Consider the following 21,262-nt stretch of genomic DNA (forward strand, 5'->3'; position numbering starts at 1 on the left):
AGAAGAAAGTGTTTCAAACTTACAAACAATAAAAAATAAAATGATAAACATAGTTTAATAAGGTCTTTTAAGTACACTAAGTATTGTCCCTGAGCAAAACACCATCATTCTCTTCAACAAAGCATTATCTTAATGTGCCACTTGAAATTACCTAGGGCACAAATAATCTTTCTTTTTTACATTAAATATTTAGTGCACTTCAGGAACATAATGTTACAACTACTTGTTCATGTCATCCTACTCCACTAATACCACCAGAGTTGTCGGTTACCATTAAAGTCCACATTTGCTAACAGTTACCTTACAATGGTATCCACCACTGCCACAGTATTCTCCTTCTCTTAGGGCTAGTCTACATTTACCGGTAGATCGGCACTGCTGCAATCAATGCAGCAGGTGTCGATTTAGCGGGTCAAGTGAAGACCCGCTAAATCGACGGGAGAGCACTCTCAGATAGACTCCGGTAATCCACCACTCTGAGAAGAGTAAGGGAAGTCAACAGGACAGTGTCTCCCATTCACACAGTGCGGTAATTCAACCTAAACTACGTCAACTCCGGTTACGTTATTCACGTAACTGGAGTTAGATTAACTTACTGCGGTAATATAAACAAGGCCTTAGAAAAGATGACATTTCTAGCGATTGAGTAGTTACAGTGGGCACACATGTTGACATCTGTATAGTTTCTACTGCAGTTGTATTTGATTATCTGTTTTTTGGGGTTTTTTTGAGAGGGTTGTGATGTGTGCATAGGTATGATGGTAATAATACCATCAAATCCATCAAGATATTAAGGGAAGAAGCAACATTTCTAATGCCTAGGGCACAGGACTGGGAATCAGGACTCCTTGTTTCTAATGATAGCTCTTCGACTGACCCACTTTCCAACCTTGCATATCCATTTGACTTCTCTGCGCTGGTATAGCCATCTCTCAGATTTGTATTTAACTAGCTCACAGAAGTTTCCTGAGCCTTCATTAATTAGTGTTTGTGAAGTGCTTCAAAATCCTTGGATGAAGCGTACTACAGCGTAAGTGCAAAGCATTAATGCTATCTGGAATCTCCATTGGTTACTTCACCACCGAGACCCAGTTTTAAGTCACAGAAATGATCATTAAAATGATCATCGTTAGAAAACAGGAAGAGGCACTTCAGAAATTCTTCAGAACTAGTGGCAGGAAAACTACAACTAGTACAGCAGGCAGCTGCCAGCCTACTGTGTAAAAAAGCTTGTGAGAGCATATCACAAGAATCCTATGCAAATTCTACTGGCTACATTTTCCTTTTTCAACTGACGTCCAAATATGCAAGGTCTTTGGGGGATAAGGGTGTGTGGAAAAAGAGAATAAAATTACTTTTTATTCTGAAATGCTACTTTTAGTCATGTTTTGGCACTTAGACCCCACATGGTCGATTATTTGAACTATGCTAGAGAGAAGGACAGGCAAACAGAGAGTAGCACAAGACATTTGGATTGAAGTAATAGAGCCCTTGGCTTTAGACTCTGTGCAAGACAGCTTGCATGTGTGGCTGTTAAGTGAACAAGTTCCCTCATACATCCACAGTCCTTCACTGCCGGACACACTTTTTCCCTACTTTGGGACTATGTGGTGTCTTGGCTGTTGGCAGTGGCTGCACTACCTAAAGCGATACAGTGATTCAGTAGTGACTGGTACTATATTTACCATTTCTGGGTGACCCTGTGAGCTAGAAGGGAGAGCTTTCTAACCCTGGACCAAATAACAGGTGTGGCACTCATTGCACTTATGTGCCTCCTGTGCAAAACAAATTCATTCCAATAAACTCTCACCCCTGAGAAGCCCCAGAGGACCAGCATTGTGACAATACTTGCAAGCCATTAAAAGAAATTATGTCACACTCTGTCCCCACAGACTAGCACAGAGGAGACCACAGCAGCAGAGTTAGTATTTCAGCGCACACTTTCTCCATGCCAACACCATGGGACTCAATGCTCTTCTTTAATTTGTGGTGTCATCTGACCCCATTTCACAACAGGGGCCAATGCTCCTGACAGTGGCCCTCCCAGAATCACTAACAGGAAACTGGAGTTAGATCTGTTAGAGTCTGTTTACTTCTTTTTTTAGACAGAGCATTCTGGATGCACACACCAACCTGTAGCATGCACATGCGTGCATGCTCGCACAGCCCCACCCATGCACACGCGCACACACACACAGAACAGTGGATTTTAAATGGAAGCCTGCCATCAGTTCAAATGGCTCCTTGTAGTGTGCAGAGTAAGAGTTCCCTCAGCTACACTTAGCTGTTTACCTGGTTCACTTGCTGATCATTCATTTACCTAGCAGTTTTGCCTGCTCACTTTCAGTTACCATAGGGCCCCACTGAGGTTAGACCTTCTTAGTAAAGACGAGCTGAGGAGGTGATGTTTAGATTCAGATGTGAATTAGCTTTTGGCTAGAGATCAGGTCTGAGGCCAAATCGAGGCTATGGTAATGATTTGCTGGTACAGAAATATGAGCTGTTCTTGTGAGATTTTTACCCTGAATGGTGGAAATCCTGAAAAAAGCAGCAAATCATCTAAGATTTCAGCCACATCTGAACAGAAAAAGAGGCCTATTCTGGTGCGTGATCTGAGCTGGAACCATGCAGGATACGAAACCAAATCTCCCTGAAATTGAAGGGGATTCCAGTCCAAGGTTCCCACCCTGGCTCATCACTAATTCCTAAAGTATCAACTAATTTTTATCTGAATGTCTGAGATATTCAGTTTCCAGAGAGCAGTTCCTTGAAAACAGTATTCCTTCTGTTCAGAATTTGCATTCATGCACATCTGTAATAATTATTAGGGTTCTGCTTCACCACTTAACATTTCTGGTGCTGTGAAAAAACCAACCTCTAGGGTACTGAATCTAAGCTGATAGCTCCTCACAGCATGGTCTGGAAAGCATGTGGTGCTAAACAGGTGTAAAAATAAAAAAATAAAAACTTTGCTGTGTCCCATGGCTGCAATGCTAGGCATGTGTTTTCTGACGGACTGTTGCCAAAGGGCATTCTTGAGAAACAGTTGCCAGTATGTGCTTGTTAAAGTGACATCAGAATAAAAGCACTGATTTACAACTTGTGGTACATATTTTTCAGGAGCCTCAGCTGTCAAAGGATAACACTGCATAAGAATTTGTTTTTCTCCTACGTTCTTAACTCTGTGTTTACCATCGCCCACCTCATCGCAGTAGTGCCTAATCCAGGCCTTGTAAAAAGGGATCCCGTAAGTATTTAATTATTCCTTTCTTTTACAGAACATAGCTAAACAAATCCACCATGGATACGTTTGTAAACGATAGCCTTGCAGTGCACTAGGTCAAAAATACAGGACCAAATTCAGAGAGACTTACACAAGCATATCTCCCATTGGCAGATACTTGCTCAATAAGAATCTCAGAATTTGTCCTGAGGAGCATAAGGCTTTGAAAGTAAAGTAATTCTGTTAGCAGCATGGCCTTGCTGGAATGTTGAGAGAGAATTTGCACAATCCATTGAGCTAGAGTTCCAGGACTTCATCGGTACAGTTCAGCAGGGAGCTCAAAAGTTAAATCACTTTTCTGTCTCTCTGATCCTGGCCTGCAGTCCTATCCCCAGCACAGAGTGACTCTACTTTACATTGGCTAACAATGGCTCCTGAAGGGTAGAGTGGCCCTGCCTATGCGCCCTTTCTCCCAGACATGCCCTCTATCAGAGAGTGGGGATGGGGAGTAAAGTGGCCACCATATGGCTCTATAATCCTTGGGGACTTCCCCAAGCAGGGGAACTCTTGGGGCACCAATCCACTGGGATTCTGGGTGCTTTGTACTGTTGAAGCAGGGACCAGTATACAGTCCAGTTTTCACTGTTTACCAAACTCTTCCCAGTAGCCAATAAAGCAAGGCACAAGCTCAGTTCATTTTAAGTACCATTAGTCCTCTTTAGGTAGATGAAGGAGCTCTGCATATTGTTGGACTCTGCCAGTCCATCAGCTGATAAATATTTCAAAAATTTGTGTTAAACACAGATGGCCTGAGTCTGACCTTACTCACATTAGGAGTAACTCACCCCAGTCCGATAGAGCTGAAGTAGCGTACACTGATACAGAATGTCAGGCCTGTGATCTCTAAAGTTATGTCATAATATTTATCAGTTTGTCTTCTAGTAGGATATTTAAATTATGGCTTAATCATTTCTCTAGATCTAAGTTTCAAAAAGCAATTAAATAATATCATGGTATTACCTTCTTATATGCATCTTTCAACATGTGCTACCAGTTAATCAAGATAATTAAAGTAGTATGTGAACAGACTACAGAAAAATCTGATCCATTTCAGGGGCCATCTGGAGATTAAAAAATAGAACAGAAAAAGAAATCAAACACATTTCATTCTACCTTACTGCATATTTTGTTTCCATATTCCTATGTTTCCATTTTACGCAAAGGGTATGATAAAAATACTCTTGATATTTGAAGATGAAGAGCTTGTACATGATAAGCAAAGCATCAACATCAGGCTGCTGAAATTTAAGTAGGAATAATTACCTCAAGCTCAGGTTAAAAAATGATACTTCCTGGCGGAAGAGGTAAATTATCTAAATCAGAGTGCTTTTTAATAAATGTTGAGGTCACAGCTAGAAGGTTTGTGCATTGAGAGTTACTGATGTATAAAGGAGACATGAGGCAAATATATGTAGATATTTAGGACCAGATCCTCATTTGGGATCAAATCCTGGCCCAGGATTAACATGCCAGGGTTTCTTGGTGTATAACATGCCAGGGTTTCTTGGTGTAAGGTGGCATCGCTGTATTGAAGTTAATTGAGATACATCAGTTTGCACTGGCATCTGGCCCTTAGTAACTATGATAATGAGTGCTACAGGAATAGCATAGATAGATACTTATGACTTCAGTGGGACTCCATATAAGTACAAAGATCTGTCCATGAAGAGCACCCTGCAAGATTGGGGCCTTAATTAGTGTCTTAAATTAGAGGAAATTCTTTAGATTGGATCATACTTGAAAAGGAAACATATATACGAAGAAATTTACCTGTCCAGTACATTTCTGGCTTTCCACTGCTGTTACTGAAGATATTCATATGACTAAGCTCCAATTCAGCAAAGAATATAAGCACATGATTAATTGCTTTGATGAATCAGAGCCTTATTCTGTGCCTTCTCCCTCACCATTAACTCTTCTTCTGCCTGATCCAGCAGTGAACTGCTCCCTAGTAGATAAGACATAAAACTAGAAGTCAGAAGACCTGAGTTCTTCTACTGACTAACAAGGTGATGTTGGGTGAGTCACATAACCATTGAGTGTCTCAATTTCCATGTCTTTAAAAATAGGAAGGTAACAGAATTTATTTGCAAAGCACTTCAAAATCTATGGTTAAAGAGCTCCCCACAAGTACTAAGCAATACATTTTTTTATTATTATTATTCTATTCTTCTCATACCATATGGCTGGGAAGAGAAAATGACCATTTGGGGGCATGTTCTCAAAAAATAATGAAAATCTTTTGAAAATGTAATAAATGTATGTTTAAATCACACCAGAAATATTCCTGTTCACTTTTCACTTCGTAGTAATTTAACAAAGCAAATAAAGGTTTTATATATTGCTTTGATTTATATTTGTTACACCTGCCATTTTTAAAAGTCCATTTCAGATGATTGCTTCTGACTTTTTGCAGTTTGCAATATTTGTCCTCATTTCTCCTGTGGTTCTTCCCAGCTTGATGGACACATGGGTTAGTGCATCTCAAGCATCAGAAATACGCAGGCATACATATCATAGAGTGGAGGAGGAATTGCTATACCAATGGGAATTTCAAACAGTCACAGATATCCATTATTTAATGACCAGATATAGATGTGACGTAGGTAGCATTTATTTATTCTGCACCATGGAAAAATACTTTAAAAATAAATGTTATTCCACCTCATTCCTTGGGCATTTTTCCCTTCTGGAAGTTTCAGAGTGGATTTTAAATATGAGGTAGCATGGAAAGGCTGCTCCCAGTGAACTCCTATATATTTATGAAGATGTCAGTAACACCAATGGAAGACAACAACAAGAAGGAAGAAAGAAGCCTGTCTTATGTAATGGATGCTGAGGGGACGAGACCAGGAAACAAGTCCTTGTTTCCCTAACCCTAAAGACCCATTCTCTTCCTACGGAGCCTTTTACTATCAAGAGACCAGGTTCCAATGCATACACCTGGACCTGGAAAGAATCTTTTATACCCTGCCCCTTGGATATGTTCCTTAGCACTGATTTAAACCCATTTTGTGGCAATTCCATCAATGTAAAATGGTAAGTGAAACTGCTTCTTAAATGTATTTATTATTATGCTTTTCTTTTTCTTTTGTTCTATCTTATTATTTGATTCTATTTTTATTCTTGAATTTATGTGGACCTAAACTGATGGAAGAGAAAAAGTATACAAACCCTGACTTCCCAGGATGAGGGGAAGAAGAAGAGCAAAGAGTCTATGGACAATCGAATAAAGAGATATAGCAGTGTATATGTGTGTGTATATATGTATAATGCTATGAAACTAAATTCCTTTTTTCACATTGAAACTAACGTGGCAGTTGTCAGATATCTTTGTAGTTGAAATAACCAAGAGTTTCTTTGCCACTGAGGCAAAAAATGACCAATAAAACCTTGTAAAGCGGCCATTCCAGTATTTTCTTCATGTTGGTGACAAATGTAAAACTGGAACATTTGCACATTGTCCGAAACAGCTAAAGCCCCTCCCCCTTATCAAGCTGTTGAAAATCCTGAACACTGAGATCTGCACTTTAGCTGAAGTGCACTGGCCAGGAATGAGTGAAAAGAAAATCGAAGATGATATGATTTTTTTTCCCTCAGGCTGCCCTAACAGGTTGATCTAGCACAGGTGGGCATTGTACTTTCATCCAATGCCTGATGATTGCAGGATTGGTGAGTGATTAATGAGTGACTTAGCACCATCCGATTCTGTACCAGCTGTGGGCATCTTACCATCATCGCAATGTAATGATCCAACCAAGGCCAACAATGTAGCTGCAGATATTTTTTTTTACCAGCAACTGTGGTCACTCTTTAATGACACTCTGGAAAGAAATGTCATCACGATACGGGGTGACTTTAGTTTCCTGCACGCAGGAAAAATTACATCAGGTCGCGTACACTCAGGAAGTTTGGTATTGGGCAGAACAGGAGTGTGCAGCAACTGCTGGAATTTGCAGCTGCCAACAACATGGTGATCTCTGACGGGCTCTTCTGTCAGCCAGAGATTCACAAGCAGACCTGATACCGCCCAGCTGGCTTCACTAGGACTGTTATTAATCATGTCCTCCTTAACAATCATTGGCGATTAACACTGGATGTTACAAGTTCACAGAAGTGCTGAACTTGACACTGACCATCAGCTTTTGCTGACAAAAGTGTGCCTCTGACTTCGATGACAGATGGTTAATGAGCTGAAATTAGTCTGATTCAGCCAAAAGCTCTTATTACAACCAAGCTATCAGACAGCTTTCCATTCTGAACCACATAAGACTATTGAAGCATTATGGAGTGAAGTCTCACTCCCCTGTCAGTGATGTTGTTTCAGGTTATCTGTGCTGACCTCTGCCAGCTTAGTGATGGGGCGCCAGCCCTTCAAATGACATCTATGAGTCAGGGAGTAAATGCTCACAGCTGTTGGCGCTAAGTAAAAAACAAGACTACCATTTGAGTCTTCAAAGACGCGTGTTTCAGAGTAACAGCCGTGTTAGTCTGTATTCACAAAAAGAAAAGGAGGACTTGTGGCACCTTAGAGACTAACCAATTTATTTGAGCATGAGCTGTAGCTGTAGTACTCCTTTGCTTTTTGCCAATACAGACTAACACGGCTGTTACTCTGACACCTGTCATCATGCAAGGCACTGCATTTAGCCCTATGGAGTGGAAATCTATCAACTGCATGAAAAAACTTGTACAGATACAGACAGACATCATCTTCCTTTCCAAATGCAAACATATGGACAAAGACACGTGTATGGAGAGCAAAAGCAAAGGCTGAGTGGGTTCAACTTTGGAAGGAAGTTTACTACTAGCTGCCACTCCCTATTCAACTTTGCGGTGTTTGCAAGGGAATGTGGTACCAGCTTCTCCAGTAAAGAATTGGGCTGGCAGCATCAGCCAGAGTCTGCAGAATCAATTGTATTGATGGGAAGACCGTGTCATGATGCTCTTCAATTGTCCGTCACCTGCAGTCCCTCTTCCACTTAAGGTGACCAGATAGCAAGTATAAAAAATTGGGAGAGGGGATGGGGGGTAGTAGGTTCCTATATAAGAAAAAGCTCCCAAAATTGGGGTTGTCCCTATAAAACCGGGACATCTGGTCACCCTGCTTCCACTTGAAGAGGGGAAGGAAGTCACAGTAGAGCCACTTTCCTTCAACCAAGAAGGGATCTGGACCACAGTCCATGAACTGAAGTCCGGGAAGGCACTAGGGGTTTGTAACATTACCCCTGAGATGCTGAAGACACATGACAGTATTATTGTACCACCATTCTGCTTTGGGATCTTTAATAAGTGAATGACATTGTCTTGTTGGCTCAGTTTGGTGAATCACTGTAACTAGTGGCTGATCTGGTCAGGCAAGAAGTTGCATGCATTGGACTGGTTATTAATCCAGATAAAACTAAGTCCCTGGCCATTACCATCCAACAGCCTCCAGCTCCAGATTACAACCAGGTCATGTTAACCTGTCCGGATGGGACCTCAAATATGTAGCAGCCCTCAAATATTTTGGCTGTCATAGATGGTGCTGGAGGATGCTCAAAAGATGTAGGTGCTCATATAACAACAGCTGCTGCTGCTGCCGCCATGTTTCATGCCTGCTCTGGGCCTGACAGCCTCCATAGATCCGTTGTAACATCAAGCTTGCTACAAAGCTGTGGATTTATAGAATCACAGTCATACCAACTCTGTTGTATGGAAGTGAGGAAGGCCAAAGAACACTGGACTAACATTTTCAATTCTCATCATATTCATCAGCTTTTCCATATCAAGTGGCAGGGCAAGATTGGAATGAAGATATTCTAAACTGAACCCAGCAACCTCCTCCATCATCACTTTGGTTTTGGCTGCTTTCTTGGTATAGACCCCATTGGGCACGCCTAAGAGCATTGCTTTTCAGCCAGGTCTGATATCTTGGAGTCCACAGGAAGTACAGCCACTCAGTGACTCTCATAGAGGAGGGTGCACTGTGCTTTCTTCAGGACTAGCATCACATGGTCTCCTCCCCATTCCTGCACATTTTGAAGAGGCACTAGCTGGGAGCAGACCTGTCTCCAGCCCAATGATTGGGTGAGTGTGCATTGCTGATCTGCCCTGTCTAAGGAGTGCTGTACAGATACACCATGCCAAGTGCGTTGCATGAAAAGAATTATGCCTCCAAGAGAAACCACATACCTCTTCCCCACTCCAGTCCAGCATTAGCATTGCCAACGGTGCATAAAAGGAAAGTGAAAGAACAGCACTAGAGCAAATATTCTCAATAGGTAAAAACTTTAACAACAAAATTTGTGGTATAAATAATATACCAAAAAATCATTACCAGCAGGATGCCATAAATAATCCCCCATTCACTCATTAAAAGTAAAGTCACCATCATTCAGCTCAAATGAGGTTTTCCTGTATCTGTATGAAAATATGGGGAGACACAGAAAGAAATGAACAGTGTATCATGATAAAGTGTGGAGAGGAAAGCTTATATGATTTATGGGACTAAAATGCAATTGCCTGAGGGATAAACAGGGAATGAGAGCCAGGAAAATAAAGGTGACGGGCAATATTGAAGAAGCAGAAATAATTGTAGCTCTTTTCTGAAAGTAACTATTATCTTCCTTGTTAGCACTGCAGCAGGCATCTTCTGCCTTTTCTTAGTTATGATTCTTTCTGATGTAGCCTGACAGAGTCCTGAGAAATTTTTAAAATATAATTGTCTCAGTAACCGATCCAAAAATGATCCCATTGAAGATAAATTGTTAAAATTCCTATTAACTTCAGTATAACCACTGTTAGCCTCAAATTTCTGATTTGCTCAGTCTCTGCTGGACACAACAAAGACTGGGGAGCCAGCAAGAAATGCAGCTCCATGTAGTGGGGGTTGTTCTGTGTACTGTGTGCTGGATAATAACATGGGAGGACTCCATTTTTACTACACTAAACTGGCTCTTTATTAAAGCAACTATTCACAGAACTGCTCTATCTGCACTTTAGCATTCCTAGCTATGACTTCCTGGTGCCTCTCCATCCTAAAATCCCTGTTCCTCTTTCTAAGTTCCGTGTAGGTTGCTTACGGGGAAACCAGAGCCATTTTAGACCCCAGCATAGTCTAGATCAAACTAAGATGTGTTCTAAAATACAAACTGGCTACAACAGCCCGCAAGGGGGAATCTTCTCGCTGCAGATTGCTGAAGTTCAGTGACCTGTAGCCACACCTCTTCCAGCCTCTGGCACACCCTCTACACTAGGGGCTGAGAGATGCCTGTAGGAAGGCTATGCTGTCACCTTGCCATTTAGGAATCTCCTACTATGCCAGAGAATTCCACAGCTGACCAACTATGTGGTTTCTTTGCACTGCCAGAGGTATGCAAATGAGTCATAGTGGGGCTCAGGATTGAGCCCCATGTTTATAATTGTAGCAGTTAATTGACTTCTGTGGGACTAATTGTGTGAATAAGATAACCACAAGTGTCGTAAGGAAAATATTCGCTAGGTTTTGTGCATGTCAGTGCGGGACAAATTCTGGTTTCACTTTCCCCTCATGCAAACTGTGACTGAAATCAGTGGGTTTACACCGGGTGTGAGAATGAGAAGATTGTGTCCTTAAAGAAACACGGTCATCTGAAATTTAGCTAAAATGTAAATACTGTAAAGCAAAATAGAAATGGTTCTAATTTTGAAAAAGAAACGAATCTCATAAAAAACATGTGTTTTAAAACAAATAAGCATTCCCCTTCTATGTGAAATCTCAGTAGGGCACAACTAAGAACAGGAATAGAAACCCAGCTATGACCAAGGTGAAACTGACTTCACTGATTTTCATTGGCCAAGGTAAACAAAAAAGGAACAAACAGCCAGATTTCAGGCCTCTACTGATTGTAGATAAGACTAGAAAAATCAAAGGGAGGGAGATGCCTAATTCACTTAGGCACTTTTGAAAATCCCAGTAGGCACCTCTCTGCATCTTTAGGTGCCTAAATACCTTTGTCAATCTGCACTGCCAATCACACTTCTGCATTTCTCGCAGAGACAGTTGCTCAGTCGTACATCAAACAGCTGGCAGTGGCCTTGGTCAGTCTCCCATGGTTTTCTTTTAACTACCTTGACTTGTTCTGTCTGCAGGGAGGGAAAAAATGGTTAGGCTGAGAATTTGGGTTCAGACTGAAAAGTTAACAGGTGAATGCCATTCTGTTTATGTTCGTGCATAGAACATCACTGTCCTGCACAGACTGCATGCTGGGTTGGTTTCTCCTTCATTCAGAGGTACTTTGTGTCATTCCATTTTACTCAGCTTCAAACTCACACCAGGCTTCACAGCCTCACTCCTACCAATCCTGTTCATAGGATCCGTGGCTGGGACTCCCTTTAGAGCCTATAAACACTTACATTGAAATTGTACTGTGGACAGGTATTTGAAAAGTCCCCTTTGCGGGTGAAAAACTTTGGTATCTGGCTATGCTATGATTCTCATAGTGGAACCCACAACATGTACATGGAATACAGGGACTTGACAACTGCTGGTGCTGTTACACAGTGCTACCATGATATGGGTGCCCACCATCGTGCCCGTACTCACTCTTCAGATCATGAAGGTTGAGGAGACTACTGCTAGCAAGTGCCGTAAACCTGCAGTCAAGCAATTCCGTGATTCAAAAATCAAGTTCCCTCTGCCACACAGAGTTCTGTGTCGTCAACACAAACCACGTTTCACCACCAAGAGACCAAATACATTCTTCTAAATGCAAGAACATTCTGTTTGCTCTGTGTTACAATAAAATTCTTATTGGGGAAACACAATTGAAGAAATTGAAGGAAGGAGGATTTGCTGCAGAGAACTGTAAAGTCCATCCCGAAGAGGCCAACTGTGCTGTTTTCACAGCACTCCAACCACTGCTAGCAAAAGGAGCAAAGTGTTGCTCTTAGGAATTCCAGCTGAGACTCCAGCATGGCAGGGCAGAGCAGAGGGCTGCTCTTTTTTATGCTTTCTAATTTTGAAACCAAAACAAAAGAGCTGTGCCTTAATTTTGCAGTTGCCCCAGAATAATTGCTAATGAAATGTAGAAATAAGATGTTCAAATCCAATTAGTTTCCTTCTCCCAAGCTAGTTTACCAAGACAAGCCTGCAAGCAGAGTTAGATGAATCAGGGCTCATAGGCTGCCATCGGTCCCATATCCCCAGTGACAGCTAGCCTGCTTTTAATTAGCCTTTGTCTGTAGGTATAGAAGAGCAGCATGTATTTCAGTGGCACATGTTTCTTTCCTGACACCACAAATGCTGGCACCATCTTTCAGAATGGGAACTAGTGTTGTTTTGAACCTCCTTGTAAAAATTATTTGCACACAGCTGATTCCCATTTCCAAACCAAGCAGGAAAATAAACCCTCTTAAAATATTGTTGAGGGTTCAAGACAAACCAACCCAGCTAAGGAGATTTTAAGTTAAGGATACCACAGTGTCCTTACCAATCTGAGCCCTGCCCTGTGCTTCATCATCATTATGGCTCAGGTTGGGAGCAGTATCTGTGCAACCATACAACCCGGGAAGAAGCATCCCATATGTTTGTGTGGCTACACAGGAGCTGTTCACAGCTGAACTTCTAAGAAGGGGGCAGGGTCCTGGCCCACAAAGCAGGGCTGACACACCAAGGGGAGCAATCTATTCCACTGACCTCACCTTCGATGGAGCATGCTGCATTCTCCCTGTACACAAAGAGTAGCACCAAAGAGATCATGCTGCCCTAGGAGCTGTGGCTTAAAAGCCACAGTCTAGCTGCGTAACAGTTAAGGCCCTTCTACACTGGAGTCTCAGAACACTGGGGAATCTTTCATGACCACACCCTGGTCCCATGTGCAAAGCATGAATTAACGTGTTATGTGAAGGATACCTCCATAGGAGTCAAGGGAAGAGAATCCTTCTCTACCCCATGAGACCAGTAGTAATGGTGGCTGCTGGCCTAGATTCCCCCTGTATGGGTTGTTCTGCCCAGCCCCCACCTTCCAAACAACCACAGAGGCAGGTGCTGCAGAGCAGGACTCTGTGGCATGCAGGTAGAGTGGAATACCCTGCTCTGTTCAGCTTCTCCCTTCAAGCACAACCAAACCACAATGGTTAGACTGCACTAAGGGCCTACAGTGCTCATGGAGGGAAGGCAGGATTTGGCTCCAATTGTGTCGTGACCCATCCTTCCCACAGCAGGCCTCAGTTATGGATTATGTGGCGGCCTGAATGTAGAATTTCTTCAAGAGCTTGCCTCTCTGCCTTAACATGAATGGAGGGTTGTCAAGGTTCCTCCCCCACTCTGAACTCTAGGGTACAGATGTGGGGACCTGCGTGAAAAACCTCCTAAGCTTATCTTTACCAGCTTAGGTCAAAACTTCCCCAAGGTAACAAATATTACCCCCGTTATCCTTGGAATGGCCGCTACCACCACCAAACTAATACTGGTTACTGGGGAAGAGCTGTTTGGACGCGTCCTTCCCCCCAAAATACTTCCCAAAACCTTGCACCCCACTTCCTGGACAAGGTTTGGTAAAAAGCCTCACCAATTTGCCTAGGTGACTACAGACCCAGACCCTTGGATCTTAAGAACAATGAACAATCCTCCCAACACTTGCACTCCCCCTTTCCTGGGAAATGTTGGATAAAAAGCCTCACCAATTTGCATAGGTGACCACAGACCCAAACCCTTGGATCTGAGAACAATGAAAAAGCATTCAGTGTTTTACAAGAAGACTTTTAATAAAAAATAGAAGTAAATAGAAATAAAGAAATCCCCCCTGTAAAATCAGGATGGTAGATATCTTACAGGGTAATTAGATTCAAAAACATAGAGAACCCCTCTAGGCAAAACCTTAAGTTACAAAAAAGATACACAGACAGAAATAGTTATTCTATTCAGCACAATTCTTTTCTCAGCCATTTAAAGAAATCATAATCTAACACATACCTAGCTAGATTACTTACTAAAAGTTCTAAGACTCCATTCCTGTTCTGTCCCCGGCCAAGACGACTACAGACAGACACACAAACCCTTTGTTTCTCTCCCTCCTCCCAGCTTTTGAAAGTATCTTGTCTCCTCATTGGTCATTTTGGTCAGGTGCCAGCGAGGTTACCTTTAGCTTCTTAACCCTTTACAGGTGAGAGGAGCTTTCCCCTGGCCAGGAGGGATTTCAAAGGGGTTTACCCTTCCCTTTATATTTATGACATATATTTATGACAAGGGTCATTTGCAAAGGAAGTGTCTGCCAGCAGTAAACTCAGGGCCTAATTCACCACTGCATTGCTCCAGTTTTACTCTAGTGTGACTGAATTCATTGGAACTATACTGGCATAAAACTGGAGTAACTCAGCAGTGAGTCATCCTAGTCAGCCTCTCATAGTTTATCCTAGGAATGAACAATTATTCCTGTTACCTAAAACTTAACACAATTAGCACTGATGAAGATGCAGCGTGAATACTGAATTGACATATTGAAAACAAAAAGAATGTATTTTCTCCCTCATGTATGAATGTACTATTAAAAATGAATGTACTGTTTCCCTGGGTGGAATAATATTTTCATTAATTTTTGAAGATAGATTTGTAAAGGATTAAACAGCATAAAAAGAAAGAAGTAATTCTCTTTTATCCCCAAGATTTTATATTCTTGTTAATTTCTTCATAACTTTTGTATAAAAAATTTAGAGTTACATTTCACCCCGTCAGTATCAAATTCCCTTTTCAGGTAGCAATTCCATGCTAAGTAGTGAGATAGTGACCAGCAGTATGCAACTTGTAGGATCCAAGTATTAATGATAAAAGGATATGCAGCATATGTAGACAGCACTTCAGTAAAGAGCATTAATCAGTTGGATTCAGCTTGTAAACATATCATGTAGCTACCCTTCATGAGAAAGATTCAGACTTTCTCAAGAAAATCATTAGGGGTGCTTTTTCAATAGAAAGGCAATACCAAATTAATTAGCTGATAGCAGGGGAGAAAAAAACGCTATTATTTTGGGTCAGATTCTACTACCATACCATTGCAGGCCTTACTTTATGAGCATTCCTATTAAATTCTCTCCTAAGGCAGAGTCTTAGTTTAGTCATCTCTGTAGATTTCAACTATCATAGTATCACAAAGAGAGGGATTATATTCTCTCTCATAAATTCCATGACCTGTGTTATGTTCAATGGCCTGTGTTATAGAGGAGGTCAGACTAGATTATTGCGGTGGTCTATGAATCTATGAATGTCTTTCAGGTAGCCAAGTCCCAAATCATTCTTGTCAAAGCAACATTTGATAGTTCACCTACATCTAATGAGAAACCAGTACAGATCCCATAGCACTACAGTAACGTGTTCCTGAGGTGTAACATCCTAATCACTTTCTGCATAAATGTAACTCTAAATGGTCTTATGTTGTAGCACCTGTTATGTGAATTTCAGTGTCTAATCATAAAGTGATAAAGGCATGGAGAACTCTAGCAATTTCTGAGAGAGAGGCTACAACTTTCCTGCCAAGTGTAGGTGAAAACAGCAGTCTTGACCACAGCTGCCACATAAGAACATAAGAATGGCCATACTGAGTCAGACCAAAGGTCCATCCAGCCCAGTATCCTGTCTGCCAACAGTGGCCAATGCCAGGTGCCCCAGAGGGAGTGAACCTAACAGGTAATGATCAAGTGATCTGTCTCCCGCCATCCGTCTCCACCATCTGACAAACAGAGGCTCGGGGCACCATTCCTTACCCACCCTGGCTAATTGCCATTAATGGACCTAACCTCCATTAATTTATCCAGTTCTCTTTTAAACCCTGTTATAGTCCTAGCCTTCACAACCTCCTCAGGCAAGGAGTTCCACAGGTTGACTGTGTGCTGTGTAAAGAAGAACCTCCTTTTATTTGTTTTAAACCTGCTGCCCATTAATTTCATTTGGTGGCCCCGAGTTCTTATATTATGGGAACAAGTAAATAACTTTTCCTTATTCACTTTCTCCACACCACTCATGATTTTATATACCTCTATCATATCCCCCCTTGTCTCCTCTTTTCCAAGCTGAAAAGTTCTAATCTCTTTAATCTCTCCTCATATGGGATCCGTTCCAACCCCCTAATCATTTTAGTTGCCCTTCTCTGAACCTTTTCTAATGCTAGTATGTCTTTTTTGAGATGAGGAGACCACATCTGTACACAATATTCAAGATGTGATCATACCAGGGGTTTATATAAGGGCAAAAAGATATTCTCCCCCTTTTTTAATGATTCCTACATCCTGTTCGCTTTTTTGACTGCCGCTGCGCACTGCGTGGACATCTTCAGAGAACTAGCCACGATGACTCCAAGATCTCTTTCCTGATTAGTTGTAGCTAAATTAGCCCCTCTCATATTGTATGTATAGTGGGGTTATTTTTTCCAATGTGCATTACTTTACATTTATCCACATTAAATTTCATTTGCCATTTTGTTGCCCAATCACTTAGTTTTGTGAGATCTTTTTGAAGTTCTTCACAGTCTACTTTGGTCTTAATTATCTTGAACAGTGTAGTATGTCTGCAAACTTTGCCACCTCACTATTTACCCCTTTCTCCAGATCATTTACGAATAAGTTGAATAGGATTCGTCCTAGGACTGACCCTTGGGGAACACCACTAGTTATCCCTCTACATTCTGAAAATTTACCATTTATTCCTAACCTTTGTTCCCTCTCTTTTAACCAGTTCTCAGTCCATGAAAGGATCTTCCCTCTTATCCCATGACAACTTAATTTACGAAAGAGCCTTTGGTGAGGGACCTTGTCAAAGGCTTTCTGGAAATCTAAGTACACTATGTCCACTGGATCCCCCTTGTCCACATGTTTGTTGACCCCTTCAAAGAACTCTAATAGATTTGTAAGACATGATTTCCCTTTACAGAAACCATGTTGACTTTTGCCCAACAATTTATTTTCTTCTATGTGTCTGACAATTTTGTTCTTTACTATTGTTTCAACTAATTTGCCCGGTACGGACGTTAGACTTACTGGTTTGTAATTGCTGGGATCACCTCTAGAGCCCTTTTTAAATATTGGCGTTTCATTAGCTATCTTCCAGTCATTGGCTACAGAAGCTAATTTAAAGGACAGGTTACAAATCATAGTTAATAATTGCACAATTTCACATTTGAGTTCTTTCAGAACTCTTGGGTGAATGCCATCTGGTCCCAGTGACATGTTACTGTTAAGTTTCTCAATTAATTCCAAAACCTCCTCTAGTGACACTTCAATCTGTGACAATTCCTCAGATTTGTCACCTACAAAAGACAGCTCAGGTTTGGGAATCTCCCTAACAGCCTCGGCTGTGAAGACTGAAGCAAAGAATTCATTTAGGTTCTCCACAATGACTTTATTATCTTTAAGTGCTCCTTTTGTGTATCGATTGTCCAGGGGCCCCACTGGCTATTTAGCAGGCTTCCTGCTTCTGATGTACTTAAAAAACATTTTGTTATTATCTTTTGAGTTTTTGGTTAGCTGTTCTTCAAACTCCTTTTTGGCTTTTCTTATTACATTTTTAAACTTAATTTGGCAGTGTTTATGCTCCTTTCTATTTACCTCACTAGGATTTGACTTTCACTTTTTAAAAGATGCCTTTTTATCTCCGACTGCTTCTTTTACATGGTGGTTAAGCCACGGTGGCTCTTTTTTAGTTCTTTTACTGTGTTTTTTAATTTGGGGTATACATTTAAGTTGGGCCTCTATTATGGTGTCTTTTCGACAATGTCTATTCGACATTGGTGAGGCCTCACCTGGAGTACTGTGTCCAGTTTTGGGCCCCACACTTCAAGAAGGATGTGGATAAATTGGAGAGAGTCCAGCGAAGGGCAACAAAAATGATTAGGGGACTGGAACACATGAGTTATGAGGAGAGGCTGAGGGAGCTGGGATTGTTTGGCCTGCAGAAGAGAAGAATGAGGGGGGATTTGATAGCTGCTTTCAACTACCTGAAAGGGGGTTCAAAAGAGGATGGATCTAGACTGTTCTCAATGGTAGCAGATGACAGAACGAGGAGTAATGGTCTCAAGTTGCAGTGGGGGAGGTTTAGATTGGATATTAGGAAAAACTTTTTCACTAAGAGGGTGGTGAAACACTGGAATGCGTTACCTAGGGAGGTGGTAGAATCTCCTTCCTTAGAGGTTTTTAAGGTCAGGCTTGACAAAGCCCTGGCTGGGATGATTTAACTGGGAATTGGTCCTGCTTCGAGCAGGGGGTTGGACTAGATGACCTTCTGGGGTCCCTTCCAACCCTGATATTCTATGATTCTATGATTCTTTGAAAAGTGTCCATGCAGCTTGCAGGGATTTCACTCTAGTCACTGTACCTTTTAATTTCGGTTTAACTAACCTCCTCATTTTTTCATAGTTCCCCTTTCTGAAATTAAATGCCATAGTGTTGGGCTACTGAGGTGTTCTTCCCACCGCAGAAATATTATTATATTGTGGTCACTATTTCTAAGCGGTCCTATTATTGTTACCTCTAGGACCAGATCCTGCGCTCCACTCAGGACTAGATCGAGAATTGCCTCTCCCCTTGTGGGTTCCTGTACCAGCTGCTCCAAGAAGCAGTCATTTAAAGAATTGAGAAATTTTGTCTCTGCATTTTGTCCTGAGGTGACATGTACCCAGTCAATATGAGGATAATTGAAATCCCCCACTATTATTGAGTTCTTTATTTTGATAGCCTCTCTAATCTCCCTTCGCATTTCATCGTCACTGTCACTGTCCTGATCAAGTGGTTAATAATAGATCCCTGTTGTTATATTCTTATTATAGCATGGAATTACTATCCATAGAGATTCTATGGAACATGTGGACTCATTTAAGATTTTTACTTCATTTGATTCTACATTTTCTTTCACATATAGTGCCACCCCCTCCCGCACGACCTGTTCTGTCCTTCCGATATATTTTGTACCCCAGAATGATTGTGTCCCATTGATTGTCCTCACTCCACCAGGTTTCTGTGATGCCTATTATATCAATATCCTCCTTTAACATGAGGCAGTCTCATTCACCCATCCTTCCTGTATAGGCTCCCCCTATTCCAAAAGTTTCCCCAGTTCCTAATAAATCTAAACCCCTCCTCCCTACACCATCGTTTCATCCACACATTGAGACTCTGAAGCTCTGTCTGCCTACCTGGCCCTGCGTGTGGAATTGGAAGCATTTCTGAGAATGCCACCATAGAGGTCCTGGATTTCAGTGTCTTTCCTAGCAGCCTAAATTTGGCCTCCAGGACATCTCTCCTACCCTTCTGTATGTCATTGGTACCTACATGTACCACGACCACTGACTCCTCCCCAGCACTACACATAAGTCTATCTAGATGCCTCAAGAGATCCCCAACCTTCGCACCAGGCAGGCAAGTCACCATACTGTTCTCCTGGTCATCACAAACCCAGCTATCTATGTTTCTAATGATCGAATCTCCCATTACTAACACCTGCCTTTTCCTAATGACTGGAGTTCCCTCCCACAGAGAGGTAACCTCAGTGCGAGAGGATACCCCAACATCATCTGGAAGGACGGTCCCGACTATGGGAAGGTTTCCTTCTGCACCTGTTGACTGCTCTCCTTCCCTGAGCCTTTCATCCCCCTTAACAGCGCAGGGGTTGTCTGACCGGAGGTGGGACAAATCTACAGTGTCCCGGAAAGCCTCATCAACATACCTCTCTGCCTCCCTTAGCTCCTCCAGTTCCGCAATCCTGGCCTCCAAAGCCTGTACGCGGTCTCTGAGGGCCAGGATGCACACATCCTCACACCGGATGCACACATACGCCATCTGCCCATGGGGCAGGTAATCATACATGCTACACTGAGCGCCACCTGAACATTCAGGAGCCACTGTAGCGCTAACACAATCCCCAAATTGCAAACTTGAGCAATAAACAGAGGGAACAGCCCCTCAATCAACAGTCTTGATTTAATTTACCATTTTATCTGATTGCTTATCCAAACCCCCGAGTATTATCAGTCTTCTCTGAATTGTTCCTAAACCAGCTAGCTCTCATCCATCAGCACTTGCATTCTGATAACTATACTAATCAGCCTGAATTACCAGACCAGGATAACCTGCTTTTAGTATCAGCTGCCTACCCTGTGTCACCAGTCTTGTCATTCTTACATATTTCTGCAATCTAAGAAAGAGAACTCTTACTACAAATTTTCCATTATGTATCTTTCCTCACTTGCTCTATTTTTAACAGGTCCACTAAACTCTCATAACCAGAACTTCAGCAGTGATGTGAAGTCTGTTTTCTGCCTCATCCACACTGACACTCTTATCAAACACGAGAGAGACTCTATTTATTTTAACCTTTGTATGGACTGAGTAGTGAGCTCCTGTGAGGCTGCAACTATTAAGTGGAGTGGAATGATTGTTCAAAGGACTCTGACACTAATCAAGTTCTCTGTATTTTATTGAGATGTTTACTCACCTGCCGCTTTCTCTTTGATTACTCTCAAGAGATCTGAGTAATGTGGAGTTCTGTATCTCTCCCAGTAGCTAAGAGACTTGAAGGAAGCAAGTATCCTATTTCAGATGTGTACATAAGTGACAGGAATATCTAATTATTGTTATTACAGGAGGTGACCTTGGACTTCTTTTAGCTCTGCAGCCTACTTGCTATTCTAAAAAGCAGAATACAAGTAGATTGTATATCATTTGCCCTGAACAACACATACATGACAAAATCAGAGTTGCCCATCACATCATGCTTAAATGTTAGATTAATTAGCACAAATACTAACAGTTGACCTGGGAGTGAAGGTGGTGCTGAGTGCATTCTATGGGTTAGGTTGCCTTTCACAAACTTTCATCTGCTCTTTCAAAGCAAAGCCCTTACAGGAAGGGGGGCCTTTAATGACTCTGAACTATTCTATGATTCTGCAAATACAAAAACAATACACTTAAAAATGTTACATTGAGGCATAAATGTCAAGAATCGGATAAATCACAACAAACCTGATTTTTGTTGAT

At 41.7% G+C, this 21,262-nt stretch overlaps 1 protein-coding gene and 1 long non-coding RNA gene across 2 annotated transcripts in view; one reads left to right on the forward strand and one right to left on the reverse strand.

Annotated features, from left to right (window-relative positions):
* Positions 1–14,385, reverse strand: part of LOC311516631 — a 33,559-nt gene extending 19,174 nt beyond the window's left edge. Inside the window, exons 1-2 of the long non-coding RNA XR_014710466.1 lie at positions 14,237–14,385; positions 11,256–11,389 (exon numbers count right to left, since the gene is read on the reverse strand). This is a non-coding gene — a long non-coding RNA (uncharacterized lncRNA). The remainder of the gene's footprint in view (positions 1–11,255; positions 11,390–14,236) is intronic.
* The window catches only part of CALCR (calcitonin receptor), a 278,935-nt gene that overhangs the window by 188,553 nt on the left and 69,120 nt on the right, over positions 1–21,262 (forward strand). The window contains exon 7 of the mRNA XM_084620901.1: positions 3,121–3,247. Coding sequence (XP_084477027.1) covers positions 3,121–3,247 — 127 coding nt within the window. The remainder of the gene's footprint in view (positions 1–3,120; positions 3,248–21,262) is intronic.

This window comes from Lepidochelys olivacea (genome assembly GCF_965140295.1).
Source record: "Lepidochelys olivacea isolate rLepOli2 genome assembly, chromosome: 2".
Lineage (NCBI taxonomy): Eukaryota > Metazoa > Chordata > Testudines > Cheloniidae > Lepidochelys > Lepidochelys olivacea.